A 19265-nucleotide genomic window follows, 5' to 3' on the forward strand; every position below is an offset into this window, starting at 1 on the left:
CCTACTTCCTTTAACCCTTCACCACTTCACTTCCTCTCTCCTTCACTGCCTACTTCCTTTAACCCTTCACCACTTCACTTCCTCTCTCCTTCACTGCCTACTTCCTTTAACCCTTCACCACTTCACTTCCTCTCTCCTTCACTGCCTACTTCCTTTAACCCTTCACCACTTCACTTCCTCTCTCCTTCACTGCCTACTTCCTTTAGCCCTTCACCACTTCACTTCCTCTCTCCTTCACTGCCTACTTCCTTTAACCCTTCACCACTTCACTTCCTCTCTCCTTCACTGCCTACTTCCTTTAGCCCTTCACCACTTCACTTCCTCTCTCCTTCACTGCCTACTTCCTTTAACCCTTCACCACTTCACTTCCTCTCTCCTTCACTGCCTACTTCCTTTAACCCTTCACCACTTCACTTCCTCTCTCCTTCACTGCCTACTTCCTTTAACCCTTCACCACTTCACTTCCTCTCTCCTTCACTGCCTACATAACCTCTTCAATCCACTCTGCAATATGTGCACCCGTGTGTCTCTCTTCAAGGGGCATGGTTGTAAGGCAGTGGGACTCCATTTCCCAATCCTCTCTCAGAAAGTGACACGTCACCCCCATATAGGCCTCTGTCGCTACACTTGTCCAAATGTCAGTAGTGAGTGCCATCATGTTTGGCGTCTTAAGCCTCTCGATCAACTTGCCTTTGACCTCCTCATACTTTTTCTCCATCTTATTCGTGAAGAAGGTCCTTGAGGGAAGTGTGTAGTTCGGGTTGAAACTCGAAATCATCTTTCTGAATCCTTTATCTTCCACCATGGACAGAGGGCGCATGTCTGTCACAATCATATTCAAAATGCTATTGCTGAACTCAGCTGCTTGTTCACTTGAACATGATGGACCCGTCCTTATAAAGCTGTCCATTGTACGCTGTGATCCGCTGAAAAAGAGGTGAAATAATAATTAATATTGATATTTATTAGGTAAGTTCATAACAAAACTGGAGAATGCGCATTTACACACCCTAGACCTGTTGCCTATTATTGACACAAATATCAGAATAGCAAGATAACAGGTCAGGTGGTGTAATAATTGGAGCCTAAAATGCACCAATTAAATAGTTGTTTGCAATCATCATGAGAAGAGTCGACCGGTCTAGGGTGTGTAAATGTACATTCTCCACACTCTTTCTCTCTCACACACACACACTCACTCTCTCTCTCTCACACACCAACAGGCTAGTGTGATCACACACACACACACACACACACACACACACACACACACACACACACACACACACACACACACACACAACGCTGTTAAATTAGCCGCTAACGTTAGGTTAACGTTAGGTTGAGCTTTGTATTTCTCACAGAAAACGGCAAGCCACATCAAAAAAATGCAGCGTGAATGCAGTTACTAATAGTCATATTGGCAACGTGGCAAGCCAGCAGCACAACTACTACTAGTCTTAATATCAAGTAGCAATCATTAGCATACATTTACATTAGCGTTGTGTATAGTTAACGTTACGTTACCTTGCTCCGCTCGACGTAGATGCGCTGGTGGATGCGTAGACTGGATGTTTACGGTTCAGGTGCTGAAGCATTGACTGTTGTGATATGCAAGGATCGTCTTACAGTACTTGCACACCACTGAGTTCGTGTCCTTTTTCAGCGTGAAATGATCCCACACTTTAGACAGTTTCGGTCGCTTTTTCGGCCCTGGTTCTTCCCTTCCCGGCTCCTCCTGTCTGCTTTCTCCGTCGCCTCGTTCCATTTTGCGGGGTCCGCTCGCTAGTCGCTATAGCTGCTCTCTGGTCTGTCTGTGTCCTCACGTGTTTACACAGGAAGAGCGCTGTGCCACACCAGTAAGCGTCCGTGAGAAACAGTCTCTCTAAATGCCGTGTCGAGGCGAATCATTTTGGCCTCGATCAATTTAATTATTCGAGTTATTCGAGGTACTCGAGGAATCGCGACAGCTCTATTACACTGCCCTTCCTACACTCTCCACTGTGTTACACGGCCCTTCCTACACTCTCCACTGTGTTACACAGCCCTTCCTACACTCTCCACTGTGTTACACTGCCCTTCCTACACTCTCCACTGTGTTACACGACCCTTCCTACACTCTCCACTGTGTTACACGACCCTTCCTACACTCTCCACTGTGTTACACAGCCCTTCCTACACTCTCCACTGTGTTACACGACCCTTCCTACACTCTCCACTGTGTTACACAGCCCTTCCTACACTCTCCACTGTGTTACACTGCCCTTCCTACACTCTCCACTGTGTTACACGACCCTTCCTACACTCTCCACTGTGTTACACGGCCCTTCCTACACTCTCCACTGTGTTACACAGCCCTTCCTACACTCTCCACTGTGTTACACAGCCCTTCCTACACTCTCCACTGTGTTACACAGCCCTTCCTACACTCTCCACTGTGTTACACAGCCCTTCCTACACTCTCCACTGTGTTACACAGCCCTTCCTACACTCTCCACTGTGTTACACAGCCCTTCCTACACTCTCCACTGTGTTACACAGCCCTTCCTACACTCTCCACTGTGTTACACGGCCCTTCCTACACTCTCCACTGTGTTACACGGCCCTTCCTACACTCTCCACTGTGTTACAGACAAGACGACGTGTTCTCCTCAATGAACTCTTTATTTCAATGTGTCTCCTCTCCAACACTCTGCTGTCCCCGGCGCATGCCGGTGTGAATTCTCCATGTTTAAAACAGTTTTGTTGGCACAAAGGCCCGTGCCCAGCCAGAAAACTAGAGACTATATGAAGCTCCACCTCACGTTAGTCGGCTGTGCGATGGAGTGGTGCGAGGAGAAACGAATTCCACCCAAACCTAGTCCGCAAAAAAATAAATAAATAATAATAATAATAACAAAATCAATAAGAATTCCACATGATCGATTCCATTCCTTAACGATCAATTATCGATTTTCGATGATGAACATCCCTACTTACTACACTCTCCACTGTGTTACACGGCCCTTCCTACACTCCACTCTGTTACATGGCCCCGGGGCACATTCCTCAAATTGTGTGTGTTTGTGTGCGTGTGCAGGCATGATGTGCGTTCAAGAGAATATGTTGCATATGCCGACCAAATAAAGTGTGTGCTTGTGTCTTAATTGAGTATCCAGCGAGTGTCTATACAGTATGTGTACAGTGTATCTGTTTGTGTGTGGCACTCCACACGTCGCTTATTGTATCCATGAGATCAAAACATCAAACAGTCATATGGCCTTCGGGGGAACCATTTGAATGATTAATGCGATGCGGGTTCTGTCGCGGGAGGTTGTTACATCTTAGCCTTACTTAGCACATTCGTTGGCCTCGGTATTGACTATTGCGTAAGCCCGGGTTCTGCTGCCGTCAGATGCAGGGAGGTGATAGGAGGGAGCAGCAGCAGCTTAGCTCTCTTGACCCGGGAGGAAGTTTAGGGTGGGCCGTGTGTGTCCAGCCAGCCAAAAGCACCGGGGAGGGGGGAACAGAGCGGACACTTGTTCTGCGCCGCGGGAGAGAGCACAGAGAGGGGGTTTGTGACGCTTATAGGGTTAGCAGTTAGCAGCTAGCACGCTTTTGGAAACATAGGGCCAGGGGGCTGGAAGGTGGTGTGGGTTTTTTCACATGCTGTCAGCTCAGCAGTTTAGGGAGAAGCTTGCAGCGATCACCCGGGCTTTGCACAGCAGAGTGGTTGCTCTGCTGTGCTTCAGCACTGGATAGGAGAGAATGTGGCATGATTATTATGACTGAAATGATCATCCTGGATGTTATCTGCCAGATGAGATGTAAAGTGCTTTAATGATTCCCTGCAGATCGATTTTCTTTTCCGCTTGCCCTCCTCCACAGGGAGGTCAGAGGTCAAGCGCAGGGATTCACTTGCTCAAGGACACTTCAGCAGGGCTGACGCTTGCTGACACTGGTGTTTGAACCTTAACATCTGCCTTAACCTTAAAGGAACACTCCGCCCATTTTCAACCAGCTTTGTATCATTAGAACATCAGTAGTATATCAGAAAACTGTAAACGGTTTTGAAGTCTGTCATTTAATTTGACAGCTATTGAGTGTTAAAGTGTGGACCACACTAACTGAAATTAATAACTCATTAACTCAAATCAACTCTCAATAACTGTCAAACTATTCATCATTCACCTAGTTTGACAGTTATTGAGAGTTGATTTGAGTTAATGAGTTATTAATTTGAGTTAGTGTGGACCAGTGATGTCACTGGTCCACACTTTAACACTCAATAGCTGTCAAATTAAATGACAGACTTCAAAACAGTTTACAGTTTTCTGATATACTACTGATGTTCTAATGATACAAAGCTGGTTGAAAATGGGCAGAGTGTTCCTTTAACATCTGCCTTAACCTAGACATTCTACACCCAATGAAATGTTATACCATCGATGTGATACCATCCCAAGTTTTTTTTTGTATTGAATTTAAAGCAGGTGAATGGATATGGCAAAATATGTCAAATGTACTCGATATTGCCAAAAACTTTCCCGCTCACTTGAAGTGGAAATGTTTTTTGTCAGTAAGAAAATGATGCAATAAATAGCGATGGGCACATTTCTTAAATGCATAATGAGATCAACTTGGCGTGATCTTGCCTTATATGGTTTCAAACTCATCGCAGAACTATTCAAAAGTGGCCTTTGACATCCTGAAATGACTGTAAAGTGTCTGTCCACCACAACCTCTCAGAAATGTCCTACCCGCTGTCACTCATGTATAAGATACAGGAGTGGAAATATTGCATTCTTTGTGTGAAAGTATGAAATATGGCCAACTTTAGCTGACACTCAGGAATGATAACAACTTCCCCCGATACTCATCAATTCTTGAATTACTCTCCATTGGATGTGTTTTGACATTCAGGGAGCCAATTTATACACTTCAACCCAGGTGACGGGAATTTGCATTTTTTTCCATGTTTTATTTGACAGTGGCTTGGTAACATTTTGGAGAATGATTGTATGTGCAGGTGAACATGACTGTACACATTCTGCAGCAGCACACAAGGCAGGTTATGGAGATAATAACCCATGACCTTGAGCAGGACGTTTCTCTACCTTTCTCTCATAGAAAAATCGTCTTAATCATAATCATAATATGAACCCACAATGGTTCAAACATGAAATATATAGCTACTGTAGTTTGAGATGGACTATCATGCTCGCAAGTGGGATTCACAACATAGAGCTGGGCAATAAAGCCAAAAAAATTGACAATATCAAATATGTAATCATTATTCATCATTTTAAATTACCTATCTTTAATGAAGATAACAAGAAAAAAGGTTGAATAATTTAATCACTTTATTTTGAACGACCTTATTTATCAAGGCACAGACAGTAATCATTTGAATGTCAACACAATTAAAGACACACAAATTGCGTGTTGCAGCTGGGTCATTTGTGCCGGGAAAACCCAATAGTTGTCCGTCTGTGTTGCCTCCTGCACTCAGCATCACAGCAGGCTTCCCTGGAGAAAGCAGGAATGGTCGGCACTGGCCAGGGCGAGGAACGGAGGGCTGGTGAAGAATAGAGGTTAAGTGGCGTGTTGAGTGAAGAGAAGTGGGATCCGCTCTGTAAGGACACGCGGCCTTAGCTGCTCTCTCCCTATCTCCTGTACGCCGTGCGCTCTAAGTGCCAGGCGGAGACTAAACAAACGTCCGCTCTGCCACTTCATATGTTCGGGCGGGAACTGTAGGATTTTTCTGTTAAATGATAATTGCCTCTTTGTCACTCGTAGCATACCCCATTAGCACGAGACATATCAATCAATATATAGTGAAATATTTTCTTATTGTGTTGATGAAGTGTCCATCGCCAATATATATTGCTATTGTTTTATAATGTATACATCCGGTTCTCTCATCTGATTCTCTCTCTCTGTGTCACACACACAAACACAGCTTTGAAGTGTGCGCTGTGAGCCCACTGGGGGCTCTGATAGGACGGGACATTTGTGAGGGCCACAATGTTTGAGGAAGTGAATGCCGATGCTGCCGACTTCCTTTTCCTGACTCCTCGGCCCTGTGGTTTGAGGGAGAAAGAGAAAACGAGAGACGGAGGAGGATCTGACGGAGATGGAGCTAAAGAGGACTGAGGGAGAATAGAGAGGGGGTGAATCATTTTATGTGGCGAGGTGGAGCAGGTAGGGAAATGTGGGCGAGAACAAAGGAGATTCCACGGATTTCCTTTTCGACGCCTCCGTGCCGGCGACAGCTGAGGCGTTCTGTTTTCAGGTTGTCGCTCCCATTCTTGTGAACGCCATATCTCAGTAACGCCTTGAGGGAATTTCTTCAAATTTAGCACAAACATCTACTTGGACTGAAGGAGGAACTGATTCGATTTTGGTGGTCAACGGTCAAGGTCAATGTGACCTCACACAAGACATTTTTGGCCATAACTCAAGAATCCATACGCTAATTATGACCAAATTTCACACAAATTCACACAGTCTGCTCTGTTTAAACGAGTATTAGCTTTAATGGAATGGCCTGGGACACCTGTTGGGTATGTCCTGGGACACCTGTTGGGTATGTCCTGGGACACCTGTTGGGTATGTCCTGGGACACCTGTTGGGTATGTCCTGGGACACCTGTTGGGTATGTCCTGGGACACCTGTTGGGTATGTCCTGGGACACCTGTTGGGTATGTCCTGTTGGGTATGTCCTGGGACACCTGTTGGGTATGTGTGTTTCTGTCAGGCACTTTGAAAGTGTTTGTGTTGGCAGCCGCTGAGAGAGTCAATTCTACACCTTATTATGAACGCTGCTCTTCTCCTCCGTGTTAAACATGAAAGCACCCTGTTGGTTTGGTTTGGTTTGGTTTGGTGTGAGCATGGAGTAGTGAGAGGCAGCCCCAGGCAGCTTCTGTTTACTGGGCCACGTCTATTCACTGCAGAGTGGAGTAGGAAGAAAGAAGAGAAGGCGCACAATCACACATGTAGGACTGGGCCATATCAATACATAATGTGGCGATATGGCTCACATAATGAAAATCACATTAAATAATCAAATTGATGTTCATTCTCTCTCTGTCTCTCTCTCTCTCTCTCTACCCCCCTCGCTCCAGAGGAAATCTCTAAGGGACCAGTGGTTGATGGAGGGCCCCCCCCAGTCCCCGACCTCCCCGGACGCCCAGGGCCCCCGCTCCCCTCTGTGGGGCTCCCAGGCCCAGGAGATCGAAAAGCGCATTGACAAGTATGGCGCGTGCGTGTGTGTAGGTGTATGTGTCGGTGTGTGTTTGTGTAGGTGTAGGTGTGTGTTGTGTGTGTGTGTGTGTGTGTGTGTGTGTGTGTGTGGGGGGGGGGGGTTGTCAAAAGTATCGATAGTATCGAAAAAGTCAATACTAAAAATTTGAAACGGATACAATACTCATTTGCAACAGGTATCGATAAGTATCAATACTAAAAATGTTGAACTGATACAATACTCATTTGCAACAGTATCAATATCAGCAGTACTTTCTCTTAATGAAAAATCAAACATACTACTGATTTCTCCCTCCCTGTCATTGGTGGGTATCTGTTGCTTCAACAAGCTCAAAGTGTTCTGATAGGCTGATGACTAGAGCAGGTGTAATCTGCTGTGTTCTGATAGGCTGATGACTAGAGCAGGTGTGATCTGCTGTGTTATGATAGGCTGATGACTAGAGCAGGTGTAATCTGCTGTGTCAGGTCAAAGTTTTTAATTAGTTTTATCAGGCCTAGATTATGGAGAAGTGTGCATCTGTCCGTCCATCTGTCTTCGTTTCTTGATGTCTTGTCGCATCCGCCCGCGTGGTATCGAAAATGGTATCGAGTATCGATATTTTCCTAGGTATCGGTATCGAAGCAGAAATTCTAGTATCGTGACATCCAGTGTGTAGGTGTGTGTCTGTGTGCCTGAGAGAACAAGCAGGAGGGTTTGTGGCTGCTTGGCAAAGGGAGATGGTTAGTAAAGCAGACAGAGCCAATTATCAAGTTTCTGTTGTGCGTCTGTTGTCGAAGCTCAATCTATAATGGATAGTTACAGCGTTCTATTTTCTACTTGTGTTTCTTTGTTATTGTTGCTGCTGTTGTACAATATGTATGTTGCTTTGGCAAAGCACTGTAACTTTTATCATGTCAGTACTACACTTGAATTGGAACTTGGAGGCTGAGTGAGAGAGAGTGTGTGTGTGTGTGTGTGTGTGTGTGTGTGTGTGTGTGTGCGCGTGTGCGCGTGCGCGCGCGCGTCCTCTCTGGTCTACTCTAGCCTGCACACTCACCAGGCAGGAATAGCCCTCTCTTTATTGCAGAAGACATGTCAAGTCCCTGAAGACTGGACTCCTCGAACCGACGGGCCTACTACTGCATTAAGCTATTGGGTGATAAGTGCCCGCTATTAACGTTCACGTATTAATTAAATTAATCGCTCGCGCAATTGAGCATATCAATTAATTAAATGAGCAATCTCACTGTTTCCTCAAGTGCTGCAAATGACCTGTCTGTCTTGTGAAAATGCATGAGGGTGATAGTGTTACATTATATATTCGAGACATGATAACCTAACTTTTGTGGGGAGAAATAAATGGAAAACTAGTCAGATATGACTTGAATGTCACTTGTAATCAGTGTTGGGCAAGTTACTTTCAAAATGTAATATACTACATATTACTAGTTCCTTTCATTTGAAAGTAATAAGTTACTTTACAATATTACTGTCTGTGTAGAGTAGCTTGTTACTTATTACACTACTTTTGCATTACTTTTACTGTAATAACAGCAGTAGCAGAATGACATCGCCGCCCCGGAACCATCTCGAAAAATAATTTCAAGCGTCTTGAAGTCAGTGTTTACCAATCCAAAATTCTAAATGTTATCCTTTTCCTTTGTTATTGTCATCTATAGTAGTTATTTGCATAAAACACACAGTTTGATAGGAAATGATTTAAATATGTGCTTTGATTTTAAAAAATTAACTCAATTTGTAACTTGAGTTACTTGACAAAGTAACTGGTATAATATTACTGAAATCCTATAAGTAATAAGTTATATTACTGAGTTACTGCTAAAAGTAATATATTACATGTAATATGTTACTTTTGTAATGCGTTACCCCCAACACTGCTTGTAATCATCCACCGTTTAACGTTAGTGCAACCACTATTTTGAGACTTTTGGGCGATGGAACAAGGCAAGCGCTCACTTTGAAAAGCGTTGGGCAGAGATGTTGTGTTGTGGACGCACTATATGGAGAGTAGACCTGTACGCACTGCTTCAGGCTCTCCTCCTCCACACCCCGCCCCACTCCTCGCCTTCCCCCGTGCGCCCCTGCCCTGACTAACCGGCCATGGTCCAGACTTCATGTTTACAAGTGTGAAGCAAACACGTAGTCCAGTACTCACCTAGGAGTGGGCTTATAAAATATGGCTATGATCATATGTGAGCCTCACATTTGAAGCTACAGTATGTTTACATGAATAGACTTAAATATATCGTAAAATGTGATTGAAGGTATAGATTTGATGTGTGTGTGTGTGTGTGTGTGTGTGTGTGTGTGTGTGTGTGTGTGTGTGTGTGTGTGTGTGTGTGTGTCCGTCTCAGGTTGCAGACAGAGAGTCAGCGGTTGGCAGAGGAGGAGGAGAAGCTGAACGAGCAGATTGAGGATGGCCAAACGGTGAGGAACTTGCACACAGACACACTCTCTCTCTCTCTCTCTCTCTCTCTCTCTCTCTCTCTCTCTCATTTTCCCACAGTTTGTGTCTGTGGCTTTCCCCCATGAATAATGCATGTCCCTCTTCATGTGGCTTTGATGCAGCACCTCTTGTTCACAAGCAGGAACTTTATGAATGGAAGCAAGCAGCCCTCTTTCACAAACAATTCAGCACTTGATCAACTCTGGAATTATTGTTTGGCCTCAAGCCAAGCGCCGCATTGTTTACCTCGCTTCATTGGAGGTCTTTTATAGCAGAACAAAATAATTCTCCCTCCCATTTGACTGTGCACTTCAGGGTCTTTCTCTAGTGATTTTTTATTGGATTTTATTTTATTTTATTTCTCAGCTATCGTATATTCATCTTAACCATGGATTTTGAAGGTTAGCTTAAATCAACTGAAGTTGTAACCAGTGGATTCCAATTGTAATGGCTATTATAGACAATCGTTAGCCCAGCGGTTCTCAAAATGGGGTCCTTGGACTCCCAGGGGTCCTTGAGAGGGTTCCGGGGGGGTATCCAGCAAAAAGGGGAATGATTAATTTTCCACAATAATTCCATAACACAATGGCAGAATGTATGACTGTTTTGGTCATGGGTTTCAGACTTTCAGTAATATAACATCCAAAAGCAAAAATCCTATCAGATGGGGGGGGGGTTCCCGGGATCAAATCTGATCATATGAGGGTATGTGGTCTCATTTGTGTCAGTTTAGGGCCATGCTGGCTGTGATGGAAGATACTTTAAATGTCTCCCTCAAGTGCAAACACATCTTTGGGTTAGTGGGCAGTTTGAGAGTGACTGACAGTGACAGCCAAATCCTGCCAACTCCACCATCATTATTATAACAGACAGGCAGGTAGGCAGGCAGGCAGGCAGGCAGGCACGCACGCACGCACGCACGCACACACACACACACACACACACACACACACACACACACACACACACACACACACACAGCTGTAGCTCACCTTCGTCTCTCCAGATCTGATGTGGTTAACTAGGCATAGTACTGGAAGGGTATCAACTTCTCAAAGGTCAGGTATAGGCCTTAGCAGCTCACTGACTCCCCCTAGTGGTTAGGAATAAAGTTGTTACCATTTCTCAGCAAAGATCGTCAAAATCATCTCAGAGCACACATTAGCTAGTTTTCCAGTCCTGTGCTTATCAGGGACAACTCAACATGTTTACAACATAGGATGGAAATGTCTTTAGACAACCTGAGGCGAAATCAGTGAAGGAAATATCCTGAATGTGTCTGTCTCCTCAAAGCTTGTGTGACTTGGGTTTCTGGGTTTCGAGAGAGGCTATTTTTTTGTGTTGTTGATGATGATGCTTTGAGGCACTGAAAGCTAGTAAAAACACAAGTAGAAATAGAAATAAGGATCGCTACAATTACTGTTGAAAAATCTCTGATACTTTGCCTTGCTCCTCCTAGTGCTGATGTACGATCCTTGATAGGTTCCCTTGACCACTTCTGTTTTAATAACCTGAGTGAATGGTAAAACTGACTCTGAATCAGCACTTCTGTGCTGAGATGCTGATGAGAGTCAGCCATGGTCTGCCTCCCTCAGCCCTTCTACACATCGAGCATAGAGAGGCGTAATGCAATTGAGCAAAGGAAAAAATGGTGACACAAACACACAGAGAAGATTTTACCTGTCCCACAACAGTATTTAACCCCTCCCTTTTCTCTCTCATCCAATAGGAAGCAGTGAAGGTGGCAGAGGCCGCAGCAGGTGAGTGGGGTGAGATCAACGACACATTGCCCATTAGAAATGTTAGTTAGAACGGACATTATATGGGATTAAGTCGACGTTAGCTATTTTCAGACATAATGATGAACCGAAACGTAACGTAAAAACATTATATTGAACGTAAAAACGTAAACATTTACATTATAGAATAGTCAATGTGAGCGTTTTATCGCATTTTGACGAGCTCAAAAACATCCACAATATGTAGCAAAGAAAGAGTATAGTATCGCCTGCCTTTTCCAACACTCAAACTGTGTTCAGTCCAATACATTTCCACCCTGTAACACCGTTTCATGTAGTAATTATAACCTCCCTGTACAGTTCCACCCTGTAACACCGTATCATGTAGTAATTATAACCTCCCTGTACATTTCCACCCTGTAACACTGTATCGTGTAATTATAACCTCCCCGTACAGACCTATTATTCTTGGGCTGCCACCACCTGTTAGCCACAGCTGTTCTTCTAATGCTACTCTTGGTTAATTACATACATATTGATTAGATTTCATTTGTTTCGTGTTTGGAGCCCTTCCCATGCTTCTGTCTCTGTGAGAAAAGAAAAGGACCAGTGTTATTGGATACCAAGAATAGAATAGAATTGCTCTCAGCCAGGACTTGGTTGCAGTCAGTGTTGCACTTGTGTGTAGATATCATGACAAGATAAAGTTGGCCAAAATGAGCACAGGTGTGTGGAGATGCCACATGGCCGTTCTGTCTATCTGAAAGAGCATAGAGGACAGTGGACTCCATAAAAGACAGTGAGAGATACAGCTTGTGTAGAGTATTTTTGTTTTGTTTGAATGCATACTTGGCCAATGCTTAACACTGCATATGTGAATAAGAAATCACTGCACCTGCGTACATGATTGTAAATGCTAACTGTTCTCTTTCACAGAGGTCGTCCAAGGTGCTGTTGTGCAGAACGGACAAGAGGAAGCCACAGGATCAGGTGGGTACCGTGTAGGACTGGGACAATATGCTTATCTCACAATTCAATACTATGGGATACTGCGTATTGCGATTCTTAAGTATTGCGATTCTACAAGTATTGCGATTCGATAATACAATTTGTTCCAATTTCCGTTTGCTTTTGTAACACTAGAAAAGTGTTTCTCAAACTTTTTCAGACCAAGGTCCACTTAACCAATAAAAAAAAACTCGGGATCACCTAACTCCCAAAACATCCCCTCACCCTAACTTTACGTCTGTTGGTCTTGTATCCTGTATTTATGTATTTATTGTTGGAAGTGGGAAAGGTGTAACTGTTTAATTGTCTAAATGTATCAATGTCCTGTTTCCATGTTTTGCCAGAGCTATATCATCATGTACTGAAACTAAATACCACCAACCTGGTTGCGTGGCAATAAAAGTATCTGTATCTGTATCTGTATCCCCAAAAACAACAGGCCTACTACTTCAACTGTAAATTACAAATTACAGGCTAATTAAATGACAAATAGCATTAAGGCTGTACAATTACCGGTAATCACATTTTTGGCTTACGACAATTATGAAATATATATATATATAACTACGGTAATTTATTTTAGTTAGTCCATTGACTTTTTTTTTTTACATTTATTTTTCCTTTTCAGTTCAAAGAAAGTTTTTTCAAGTTCAATAAATGCACAATGTTGCCAAAGTCAAATAGGCTATCTGTTGCCATCTTAAAGTAGCATTCCGTTTTTGTGTTCAAATAAGTGTTAACTGGCTCTATATTCTGACAGCAATCACTGAAATAGTGTGTTTGGTCAGTAACTTGGAACTCCCAGCCCCCACTGTAGGCCTACTCTGTCTCTCTCCTGTAGCCCTGCATGCAGAGTGGATGTATCTACACAATCGTAAGTCGTAGAGACTACGGGTGGCGGCATTGGATTCGGGGTGAAAAAATACATATAGTCCTTAATAGGCATTGTGATCGGACCTTCCGTTTCCCAGAAAATGTAAACATTTCTCTGATTGGATAGTGGGAGGTGTAAAAAAAGGGAAAAAAGAAATCTACTCGCAGACCAGCAATCAACTATGCAACACAGTGTACACAGTGCCACACAGTGTACACAGTGACAGCTACAACTTCTGAAGAAATAGTGGGGGGTTTTTGTGTTTTTTTAGAGAGAAAGAGAGAGAGAGAGAGAGAGAGAGAGAGAGAGACAGATGGAGCCTGAGAAGGTGTGTTTTAAGTTTTTGCTGAAAGATAAATAAATAAATATTTAAAAAGATAAATAATAATAGTATCGATTTGGGGATAAAAAGATTGATTACAAAAATCAGGAAATAAAACATCACGCTAATTGTAAAAATCGATCCCACCCACCCCCACCCCTAGTACTGAGTCAACCCTCTGTCAGCATCCCTCTTGTCAGCCTGATTCTGAATCTCCCCCTGTTAAAGCCGATCAAAACACCCACTCATGTTAAACCCCTTAATACTGTACTCTGTATGCATTGTACATAGTGTTCTTACTACATGCACATTTGCATTAGAAAGGAAGGCGTGGCAGTGGCATGTCTTTACTTCACAGAAAGTTCATATGTGCTCTGATGAATATTTAAGCATGTTAAATGGGCATTAGCATATATGCTAATAGGGACGATCAAGTGCATACGTTGGGTTTTTAGAGGGCAGTGGTGGGTACTACATGGACATGTGAGTGGGGATAGTCCTGAAGTTGTTGAAGTTGACGTGTGAGTTCTCATAATGAAATGGTCCTCTGGGTTTGTGTTTGAATCATTGGGGCCGTAGGGGAAACGTTTTCGCCCAGACTGCACAAACTAAATTGACATTTTCTGGGGCTTTTATTCTGTTAGTCTGTTAGTCTCTTGCTTTCTTCTAGTTGTCTGTAACATCAATTTCACGGGCCTTCACTTCTTTTGATCATCCTTGAAATGCCCTGTTTTATTTTTATTATGTTAACGTTTCTCTCGCTTCTCTTGTGATTTAGCTTGATTTTCCTCATGAATATCCACTCTTGCCAGGGTTTACAGTGGGTTTGATAACTACTCTAAAAGCCTGTTTGCTTAAAATTCTATCCTGTGTGTGTACTGTTCATTTGTGGGTACAACAGTGCTGTCTCTTTATTAGCATCTACAGAGATGACAACACAGTTAGACTTGCTGGCTGTGATGAGTTACTTGGCTTGTTTTTTATGATAAATTATGTATTGACATTTTCATAAACATTACAGTCCACACAAAAAGAAAACCACAAATGAAAATACCCTACAATAATAAAACTAAAAAACAAACAAATGCAAAAAAATAAACTATCCCAACCCTGACAAAAAAGAAACATATGGCTCAATTCCACCACATTTTACAGCCCTGCACAGCCCGTCACCACTCGGCTCTACTTGCTTCAACCCGATGGACGTTCTGCTTCGACCGCCTTTCATCTGCCCCCGCCCACACCTGGTCGTCCAAGCGACCGCATATCTGCCCTCCACCCATGTCCCGAAATATGCTATAACATAACGTTACAATTAAATCCATACACAGAACTTTTAAACTGTTTATGAAATACTGGTGCCTCTAAATGACCTACAGTGTGTGTGTGTGTGTGTGTGTGTGTGTGAGTGAGAGAGAGAGAGAGAGAGAGAGAGAGAGAGAGAGAGAGAGCAGTGCTGGCATGACCACAGTCCTTGATCCTGGCCTGAGCAGCCAGCTCATAGCATCACAGCATGTTGGGCGGGTGTTACAGTGTACATGGGCAAAAGTGACAATCGACCAGGATATCACTTTGTTGTTAGTCAAAACTCACAAGCGCTGCTAAAGCGGCGGGCACGAGGGACGGGGTTTGCGCTAGAGTGAAGCCTCTACCCCCGCGGCCTCTCACCAGGCAAAACCGCGGCTTCACCAAGCGCCTGCGGCCTAGCGGAGCCGACGCAGCACTAACTACACAAGCGCTTCAGAGCAGCGGACTTTTGGACAATTGAAACCACCGCGCCGATTTTATTTCACCAGAGGCGAAGGCAGCAAAACAAAAGACTGATGGAAGAGCATAATAGAAGAGAAGAGTAGGTAAGTAAACTGGTATGCAGCGCTGCATTGACAGTCAGTAGGATAGAGAGTAAACACGATTCTGCCTGACCAATCAGTCGTCTACAATGTTTTCACGTCACCGTATGAACCCGGGTTCGCAGAATAGAACCCCGACGAGGCAGGTACTAAAAGTAGCACGACTCAGCCCCAAATCAAAGCGAGCTGGGCCGGTTTATACCGGTGGGATGAGACCAAAAGTCGAGTCGAGCGGAGCGGGACCGCGCTACTAGCTGCGGTGGGATTGGGCCAATAGTGTCACATCGGCAGCACACAAACAGGTTACAATTACAATCGCATTGCAAATGGCATTTACATCGACAGAAACATCATCACAACTTATTTCGAGTGACATCAGTGACGACACCCGCAGAACCACAATCTCATCGATGACGTCACCAGCGACGCCACGTGAGCAATTGAGGCATCAACCGTGATGTCATCAGTGACGTCACCCATGCCATGCGATATCACAATGACTGGGAAAGCAAAGCAAGAATGTATGTACAACAAATAAATGCCACAAATATTTCTCCTTTACTGACATTAATATTCATTTGATCTTTTATCTTCAGAAATAATTGAAGATGAAGTGCAGAAAAACCTCTCCCCGCCACAGGATGCAATGGCCGCTGTCCTAACCAATGGTGCGGCAGAGGGGGAGATAGAGGCCAATCACGATGGCCCGGAAGAGAACGCTCCATCCAGCACCAACGGACCAATCCGAGCCCCTGAGGTCGCCGTTACCATGACATTCCTGGGTTCCCCCGAGGCGGAGCCTGATCAGGTTCCAAATGTCCAGATGAGTGAGGAAGAGGAAGGGACATTGGTGATGCGCGCAGAACGAGTGATCATCACCGAGGAAGGGGACGAGGCACCCGAGGATCTAACTTCGCAGGAAGGCCAGCGGGAGGTCGGGCAGCCGGAGGACAGTGCTCAGCCACACCCAGACACCGCCGAGGAGGGAGGAGAGACTGCGGAGGGGGAGGTGACGAAAGCGGAAGCGGCTCCAGAAACGTCCACAGAAGCAGAGGGACCAAAGGAGAGTGAGGGAGAGGCAGCTGCACCCACTGCAAAGGCCGACGAACCAGCTGGAGAGGGACAGACAGAGGGAGACGAAGCAGCTGGAGAGGGACAGACAGAGGGAGACAAAGCAGCTGGAGAGGGACAGACAGAGGGAGACAAAGAAGCTGGAGAGGCACAGACAGAGGCAGACAAAGTAGCTGGAGAGGGACAGACAGAGGGAGACAAAGCAGCTGGAGAGGCACAGACAGAGGCAGACAAACCTGCTGGAGAGGGAGACAAAGCAACTGGAGAGGGACAGACTGAGGCAGACAAACCAGCTGGAGAGGGACAGACAGAGGGAGACAAACCAGCTGGAGAGGGACAGACAGAGGGAGACAAACCAGCTGGAGAGGGAGACGCCAAGACAAGCATAAATGGAGACGCCGTGACAAAAGCTGAAGGAGAAGAAGACCGTTCGGAAGCGCCTGCTTCTGCGCAGCCACAGTCCCCGGCAGATGCTCTAGAGGGCGCCGCAGCGGTTTCAGTGCCAGTCTATTCGGAGTCGCAGCCCTCCTCCCTCACCCCCAGGGCAGAGGCTGAGGGAGAGGCTGCGGCTGCACCAGAGGACATGGCACCGCACGGCGTGGCACCGGAGGGGGCGGAGGCGGCCTCCATAGCCCCGCCCCCCGCATCCCTTCCCGGTCAGTTCCAGGACGTGTCCCTGGCCGACCCCCAGGAAAACCAGAGGACAGAGGCAGGGCCAGGGGAGCAGGAGCCGCTACTGTCACAGGGCAAAGCGGAGCCAGCAGCGGCCAGCGGCCCGGTCAGCGCAGAGACACACACCCCAACCAGGGCCAACCAGGGTGGGGAGATCGCGGCTCCCAAGCGTAAAACCTGCCAGTGCTGCTCCGTCATGTGAACACCACCTGTGACACTGTGTTCGGATCCCCTCTCCCTCTCCCTCTCCCTCCCCCAGTCTGTCTTTAACCTCCACTCTGTCTCGGTAACACTCTCCTTCCCCTTTCCCCTCGTTTTGGTCCCGCAACCAAATTTCACCCGTGCAGGAACTACTCCCTCTCGCCCTCTACCCTCCTTTGTCTTGAAGCTCAGCCCTGAGCGTTGATACTCTCCACCAGGGTGAATGGCCAGAGACGTCATTGTTCAAGTGCCTTGTGGAGCTCCCTACCAAGGAGTTCAGCCTTGAATTCCCGTCACATAATGAGACCAAAGTTTGAGCTTTGATTGGATGTTTCTTGGTCAGCAGACTAAATAACCAGCCAACCAATGTGCACCGGGTTAAAGAACACACATGCCCGTTGTTGACTGTTGTTGTACACCATTACTGGAAAAACAGGGACCAAAGATGTATTACTTGCACATCTTATATCTATAAATTGAAAGGACATTTTATGATCTGAATGAGTTTTGAGAGTCCTCTAAAAAGGGGAGGGAGGCAAATATCCAGAAAGGTGACGAGAGGATAATATTGTTTTATTGATGGTATGATTTAGGAGCTGAATTATTTTATAGATTTGGGTCTTTTGTTAAAGAGAGCAATTTTTAATCCAATCCACGGCCTGAACATTTTTATTTACTCTGTATAGTTACCTTACATACAGATAGTCAGTCCATAGATTCATGTATGAAATGGTCCACCTTATAAACGGCATGGTATGCACCACTGAATGCTGTTTTTCTTTTTTTTTCTTTTTTCCCTGTGGACCATTGTCACTTTTAAAAGGGAAAATATTTTAGAATAGCTGTAACTATGAATTTTGTATTTTACCTAACGTGCTTTCAAGAGAGGCCCCATAGCTCCTGAGATTGCTCTGTGCATGGATGTACTGTATATAAAATAAGTATCTGGGGTTGAGAGTGGCTGGGTTGTTGTACAGAAACATAATTTGTTTTGAGCTTGTCAATTTTAAAACGAGCAACATGGTTTAATGATTAAACTGACATTTGTGAAACGGTGCCTGATGTTGTTCCAGCCTCTGTTCTGTGTATTTGTCTTGAAATTTGACCTGAAGCACATTTGTTTTTCTTTCCAGTAACACTAGTTACACTGTAAACTTTGCACTGACTCAGATGGTTCATCATAATAAAGAAATCAATGAATGAGAAACAATCTGTAGCTTATAATTATATAGTCATGACAACTGACATGAACATTAATTAAACGGGATGAACTGTTGTCATTTGGTTAAGACATTTTAAAATAAACATTTCATTACAAAAAGTGTCATTTGATTGAGAATGACACTTTCAATCCAACGTTGCAGTCTGTCAAGAAAACTTGACATTAACCAAAGCGACATAACCTGTCCCTTTGGTCATATACTGTACATGTCATGACAGACTTCATTATCAAAAACAAACAAACCCTTGGTTGTCTTTGACAATGGCTGTGATGAAACCGTCTCATGGGTGTTTTGTGTTTTCCCTGACCTCAAGAACAGTGGTAGAATTTGGACATTTCATAAAGATATCATCAGTGTTGGGGGTAAGCCATTACAAAGTAACGCATTACTGTAATCACATTACATTTGTCTGTAACGAGTAGTGTAAGGCATTATGGTTCCTAAATCCCGTAATCAGTTAGTAAATCAAACTATGGCATTACTTCAGGAGGATCGGGCTTGAATCTGCAGGATTATTAAAGAAACATCAGATGTGCTGTGCTTTTTCATGCACGATTGCGCAACCCAACAGCTGACTGTTAAAAGCCATTAATTGCTAGAATGGATGGCCTGG

General features: G+C 44.6%; 1 protein-coding gene across 3 annotated transcripts in view; it reads left to right on the top strand.

Annotated features, from left to right (window-relative positions):
• Positions 1–18478, top strand: part of palm3 (paralemmin 3) — a 60636-nt gene extending 42158 nt beyond the window's left edge. For 2 of the 3 annotated variants that reach the window (XM_083656014.1, XM_083656012.1), the window contains 5 exons: positions 7107–7234; positions 9601–9673; positions 11422–11461; positions 12368–12421; positions 16082–18478. In XM_083656014.1, coding sequence (XP_083512140.1) covers positions 7107–7234; positions 9601–9673; positions 11422–11461; positions 12368–12421; positions 16082–17430 — 1644 coding nt within the window. In that variant the 3' untranslated portion in view covers positions 17431–18478. The remainder of the gene's footprint in view (positions 1–7106; positions 7235–9600; positions 9674–11421; positions 11462–12367; positions 12422–16081) is intronic. The other variant, XM_083656013.1, reaches the window with a different exon arrangement.
• The last annotated feature ends 787 nt before the right edge of the window (positions 18479–19265 follow it).

The sequence above is a fragment of the Poromitra crassiceps genome (genome assembly GCF_964638095.1).
Source record: "Poromitra crassiceps genome assembly, chromosome: 19".
Taxonomy (NCBI): domain Eukaryota; kingdom Metazoa; phylum Chordata; class Actinopteri; order Beryciformes; family Melamphaidae; genus Poromitra; species Poromitra crassiceps.